Raw genomic sequence first — 6541 nt, 5'->3', positions numbered from 1 at the left:
TAGTAGAGACGGGGTTTCACCATGTTGACCAGGATGGTCTCGATCTCTTGACCTCGTGATCCACCCGCCTCGGCCTCCCAAAGTGCTGGGATTACAGGCTTGAGCCACCGCGCCTGGCCTATGTAATATTTCTTTTGAATCTTCACCACAGTTCACAAAGCACTGTTGTTATCCCTATTTTACAGAAGGGGATACTAAGATGCAGAAAGGTGACTTCACATTCTTTTTTTATTTTTTGAGATGGAGTTTCACTCGTCACCAGGCTGGAGTGCAATGGCGCATCTTGGCTCACAGCAATCTCCATCTCCTGGGTTCAAGCGATTCTCCTGCCTCAGCCTCCCGGGCAGCTGGGATTACAGGCATGCGCCACCACGTTCAGCTAATTTTTGTATTTTTGGTAGAGGTGAGGTTTCAGCATGTTAGCCAGGCTGGTCTCAAACTCCTGACCTCAGGTGATCTGCCCACCTCAGCCTCCCAAAGTGCTGGGATTACAGGTGTGAGCCACCACACCTGGCCTTTACATTCTTAATACTGAATTTCAGCTCAGGTTGCTTTACTGAAAAAAATATAAATTAGAAAAAACGACAAAAGGTATACATGCTTGATGTAAGAAAATTAAGCAATGTAGAAGCATATGCAGTAGAAAGTCAAAGCCCCTCACCCTAATTAACAACTGGAGGAGAAATCTGCAGCAAGCAGTTATTTGTTATGCAGTTACAAGAGCTATTAACATTGTCTTGACCCCCATTTATTAGGTGGAGATGCTAGTAACATTTACTTCAGTCTTTAGGGCAGATTATAGCTAATTATCAAGAAATGATAAAGACTTGATCTACAGTCAATTTCAGATTTCTACTGATAATTGGGATTTAAATAGTGATATCCTAGAAGATATCACTATTATATTAGGGATGTTAATTCTTCCAGATCTGTTTCAGCTATCTTTATCCAACCAAATACACATGCACACATACACACAAATGTATAATTTCTTTTGTTCTGTTTTTAAAAATAATACAAATTGGATCACACTAAATATTCTATAGGTTGCTTACTTCTAGTAAGCAGTGCAGAGTTTGGAGTTTTTTTCCCACATCAGTATCACGGATCCACTGGTACTTTTAAAACACTGCAGCATTCCACAGGACAGATGATCACAGTTCATGTAATTATTCCCCTTGTTGATGCAGATTAGATTGTTTCTTATTTTTTGTTACAAAAACAGAGCTTGGATATAGAACTTTGTGCTACGTACAAGTATTTCAGATGGGTACTTTGCCCTTTGCCAATATTTTCTCCCATTCTGAGTTGTCTCTTTGCTCTGCAAGAGCTTTGGTTTTCTTTCTTTCTTTTTTTTTTTTTTTGAGACAGATTCTCACTCTGTTGCCCAGGCTAGAGGGCAGTGGCGCAATCTTGGCTCACTGCAACTTCTGCTTCCTGTGTTCAAGTGATTCTTCTGCCTCAGCCTCCCAAGAAGCTGGGATTACAGATGCCTACCACTACACCTGGCTAATGTTTTTATTATTAGTAGAGATGGGGTTTTGCCATGTTGGCTAGGCTGTTCTTGAACTCCTGACCTCAGGGATCCACCCACCTCAGCCTCCCAAAGTGCTGGGATTACAGACATCAGCCACTGTGCCCAGCCTGCAAGAGCTTTTTAACTCGATGTGATCCCATCTGTCCATTTTTGCTCTGGTTGTCTGTGCTTTTGGAGTATTTACTCAAGATATCTTTGTTCAGGGTGGGTGCAGTGGCTCACACCTGTAATCCCCACGCTTTGGGGGGCCGAGGAGGGTAGATCACTTGAGGCCAGGAGTTTGAGACCAGCCTGTCCAACACAGTAAAACCCTGTCTCTACCAAAAAATACAAAAATTAGCTGGGTGTGGCTGGGCATGGTGGCTCATGCTTGTAACACGAGCACTTGGGGAGGCCGAGGTGGTCGAATCACTTGAGGCCAGGAATTTGGTTAACATGGTGAAACTCCGTCTCTATTATATAAAAGTATTAGCCGGGCGTAGGGGCACATGCCTGTAATCCCATCTACTTGGGAGGCTGAGGCAGGAGAATTCCTTGAACCAAGGAGGCAGAGGTTGCAGTGAGCCAAGATCAGGCCACTGCACTCCAGCCTGGGTGACAGAGCAAGACTGTCTCAAAAAAACAAAAAAACGGCTGTGCATGGTGGCTCACTCTGTAATCCCAGAACTTTGGGAGTTCAAGGCAGGTGGATCACGAGGTCAGGAGATGGAGACCACCCTGGCTAACAAGGTGAAACCCTGTCTCTACTAACAATACAAAAAATTAGCCAGGCGTGAGGGCAGGCGCCTGTAATCCCAGATACTTGGAAGGCTGAGGCAGGAGAATCCTTGAGCCCCGGAGGTGGAGGTTGCTGTGAGCAGAGATCACGCCATTGCACTCCAGCCTGGGCAACTGAGTGAAACTCCGTCTCAAAAAATAAATTAAAAAGTAAAAAAAAAAAAGGAAGAAAATGCACATATATATATTTGACTGCAAATGATCCTCCCACCTTGACCTCCCAAAGAGTTGGGATTACAGGTGTGAGTTATTGCATCTGGCCTCAAGAAGCCTTTATGGAAATGAATTGAGCCATAAGGTTGAATGAGTATAATCAATTATCCAGAGGGGAAAATGGTACCAAAACAACACAGTTCTGTTAGGCTTTCCTGCCCCTTCTATGCCTGCTGGCTCCTTCCCCCTCCCTCTTCCCATCACCTTTACATATTTCCAACAAGGCTGGGTTCAGTGGCTCACACCTGTAATCCCAGCACCTTGGGAGGCTGAGGTAGGCGGATCACTTGACATCAGGAATTTGAGACCAGCCTGGCCAACATGGTAAAACTCCATCTCTATACTAAAAACACAAAACTTAGCTGGGTGTGGTGGCACACGCCTGTAATCCCAGCTACTTGAGAGGCTGAGGCAGGAGAATTGTTTGAACCCAGGAGGTAGGGTTGTAGTGAGCCGAGATCATGCCACTGTACTCCAGCCTGGGTGACAGAGTGAGACCTTGTCTCAAAAAAAAAAAAAAGAAAAAAAAAAAAAAATCTTTGTCCAGACTAATGTCTTGGAGAGTTTCCCCAATATTTTCTTTTAGTAGTTTCAGGTCTTAGATTTAGACTTAAGTCTTTAATCCATTTTGATTTGATTTCTGTATATGGTGAGAAATAGGAATGTAGTTTTATTCTTTTGCATATGGATATCCAGTTTTCCCAATGGCATTTAATGAAGAGACTGTCCTTTCCCCAGTGTATGTTCTTGGCATCTTTGTTGAAAATAAGTCCTCTGTAGATGTACAAATTTATTTTTGTGTTCTCTATTCTGTTTCATTGGTCTATGTGTCTGTTTTTATGCCAGTATCATACTGTTTTGGTTACTATAGCTCTGCAATATAATTTGATTGTTATCAGGTAATGTGATTCCTCCAGTTTTGTTCTTTTTGCTTAGGATGGCTTTGGCTATTGTGGGTCTTTTGTAGTTTCATATAAATTTCAGGATTATGTTTTTCTGTTTCTGTGAAGAATGCCATTGTTATTCTGATAGACACGGCACTGAATCTGTAGATTGCTTTCAGTAATAAGGACATTTTTATAATATATCAAATTTTATAATACATCAAAAAAATCAATTCATGAATTGATTTTTTCAATACATGAACATGGAATATCTTTCTATTTTTCATGTTCTCTTCAATTTCTTGCATCAATGTTTTATAGTTTTCATTGTAGAAAGCTTTTGCTTCTTTGGCTACGTTTATTCTTAGGTATTTCATTTGTAGCTATCGTAAATGGGATTACTTTCTTGATTTCTTTTCCAGATCATTCTCTGTTGGCATATAGAAATGCTACTGATTTTTGCATATTGATTTTGTATCCCGCAATGTTACTGACTTTGTTTTTCAGTTACAATAGTTTTTTGATGGAATCTTTAGGCTTTTCTAAGACTGTACGGTTTTAGAATCTCCTGGTAAGATGAAGGAGTACGCATTTTCTCATTCCCTCAAAACACTGGATCTTAGAAGCAGTCTTTTTGAGTTTTTACAAACCTGATTTGTGAAAGTTACTTTGTATTTCTCTGTTTGAGGATGAATGTTTTTCATCTGATTACTGGACTTTTGTATTTTTACCCCTTGTGAACTGCCTCAGTTTTTGCCTATTTTTTTCCTATAGATTAAACAAAAAGATTTGTAGCTGTTTATGTATTCTGAACATTAACTTCTTCCCTTTTCAAAAATATTATTTTTCTCCCACTCTGTGCCTTCCTTTTGTTTTGACATGCAGAAAGCTTTAATTTTTGTGTGTTCAAATCTGCTAGTTGTTCTTTTTAAATTCATTATTATTATTATTGTTATTTTTTGACAGGGTCTCCTTTGCCACCCAGGCTGGAGTGCAGTGGCGCGATCTCAGCTTACTGCAACCTCTGCCTCCGTTCAAGTGATTCTTCTGCCTCATCCTCCCCAAGTAGCTGGGACTACACATGCACACCACCATGCCTGGCTAATTTTTGTATTTTTAGGAGAGACGTGTTTTGCCATGTTGGCCAGGCTGGTCTCAAACTCCTGACCTCAGGTGGTCCGCCCACCTCGGCCTCCAAAAGTGCTGGGATTACAGGCATGCGCTACTGGGCCCAGCCTCCATGTCTTTCCTAATTTTATTTTACTATAAATCTTTTTTTTTTTTTTTGAGACGGAGTCTTGCTCTGTCACCTAGTCTGGAGTGCAGTGGTGTGATCTTTGCTCACTGTAACCTCCACCTCTGGAGTTCAAGCAAGTCTCCTGCCTCAGCCTCCTAAGTAGCTGGGATTACAGGCACGCGCCACCACATCCGGTTAATTTTTGCATTTTTAATAGAGTTGAGGTTTCACTGTGTTGGTCAGGCTGGTCTCGAACTCCTGACCTCAAGTGATCCATCTGCCTCACCTCCCAAGGTGTTGGGATTACAGGCATGAGCCACTGTGCCTGGCCTATGTTTCTACAATTCTTAATTTTACTTTACTATAGTTACTTTACTGTACTCTATTTTATTTACTGCAGCCTTTTATTTAAAGGAAAAAGAACAAAAATGTCTCTTTTGTTAGTTAAAAAAATTTATGGGCTGCAATTCTTTATAATTTTTCTGAAAGACAACTAAATAATAATAAACATGAGGTAGGGCAGGTTTCCAAGTGTATATAAGCTAGGCAACTGTGAATATATTCTGTTCTTGGCATGATGTTTTCTCCTTATATTAAGAACTGAGACTTTCCGAAAGAAATTCCAAAAACATATGGTAAACTAGGGATGGTCTAAAAGTTGCTCTCTCTTCCAGAGACGGGAGGAGAAGCAATACAATAACAGAGCAATTTTGTCTTCATATTTAGAGTTTTATCTTACCCATCAATTTGTTGACATTTTGTTTCTGTAGGTGGCCAATGAAGTGCCACTTGATCTCAGGACACAAAGACAGAATCTGAAGAGAAAAGGTAACCATGTGTAACTTAGATTTTTACAGGTGCCTTGCTTCCTCCAACACCTTGCGCACTCCCTGTCACCTTTCCCATCCACTCTCTGATCCTTAAATGTAATAAACTATCACAATCTTCATCTGGCCTCCTAATGAGGTAAAAGGATAGAGAAAAGTCTAAGGCTTTTGTTCTGTTTCCCTTCATTGTTCCCATCAATTTCCTTCATCTTTCAGATATCGGCCGTCAGGGATGAACTGATAAGCTTTCAAATCTTGAAAAGATCCAAAATTACAGCAAGTTCCGGAAACCACCATTTCCAAACAGCTACCAAGGAGAAAACGATAATCTGAACAAAGAGAAAAATCTAGCTGATAATTATTTGGCACTCAAGGTGAAAGTTGAGATTTCTGTCCCCACCCCAATCTAAAGTCAACCATCCTGAAGCTGCTCTACAGCTCAGCCACCAAGACGGGTCTAATTTTCAACTAAAGAGCCACGATTTAGATATAAATTAAAGAATTCAGCTATCTACTTACTTTAGGATTTGATGCTTTTTCTAGCAGTTCCTGAACCTAAAAGGTAAAAACAGAACAAGTCAGAAGCCTGGCAATCACGATGCTTCCAAAGGCACTTCAGGAAAGGGCTCTTACATAGTTCTCGCCGAAAGTGCGCTGCCCATGACCATAGGCCTCGATCACCATGTCTACGGGTTTGGTTTTGCTGACCGCCACTAGCCGGGGCTGGATGGCTGGGAGATCCTGCCAAGAGGGAAGGAAACATATGAGTGCATGTTTGGGAATATTATCCCAACGAATCCTATAGGATAGATCCTGTATAGACAGGCATTGATCTCAAATTGGCATTAGGTAAGATCCATTTTTTCAACACTGTAGGCAGATCAATATCAAATAGTGGTGATCAAATGTTTTTTAGGTGCATGGCCTCTCAATCTAATATGTTAGCGATGTCAGTATTTAGCAGAAGAAATTTCTCTCTCAGGAGAGCTGGGCCAGTTAAAGCGGTATTTCCTTGTGTGGTCTTGGACCAACTGTATCAGCATCACCTGGGTGAGAATTTCTTTTT

At 41.1% G+C, this 6541-nt stretch overlaps 1 protein-coding gene across 3 annotated transcripts in view; it reads right to left on the bottom strand.

Moving 5' to 3' along the window:
- Positions 1-6541, bottom strand: part of PLPBP (pyridoxal phosphate binding protein) — a 17001-nt gene that overhangs the window by 7408 nt on the left and 3052 nt on the right. For all 3 annotated transcript variants that reach the window (XM_017536351.2, XM_017536365.2, XM_017536357.2), the window contains exons 2-4: positions 6109-6216; positions 5995-6030; positions 5388-5463 (exon numbers count right to left, since the gene is read on the bottom strand). In XM_017536351.2, the coding sequence (XP_017391840.1) occupies positions 5388-5463; positions 5995-6030; positions 6109-6216 (220 nt within the window). The remainder of the gene's footprint in view (positions 1-5387; positions 5464-5994; positions 6031-6108; positions 6217-6541) is intronic.

This window comes from Cebus imitator, unplaced genomic scaffold (genome assembly GCF_001604975.1).
Source record: "Cebus imitator isolate Cc_AM_T3 unplaced genomic scaffold, Cebus_imitator-1.0 Scaffold5, whole genome shotgun sequence".
Lineage (NCBI taxonomy): Eukaryota > Metazoa > Chordata > Mammalia > Primates > Cebidae > Cebus > Cebus imitator.
This window is presented reverse-complemented; position numbering and strand designations above follow the sequence as displayed.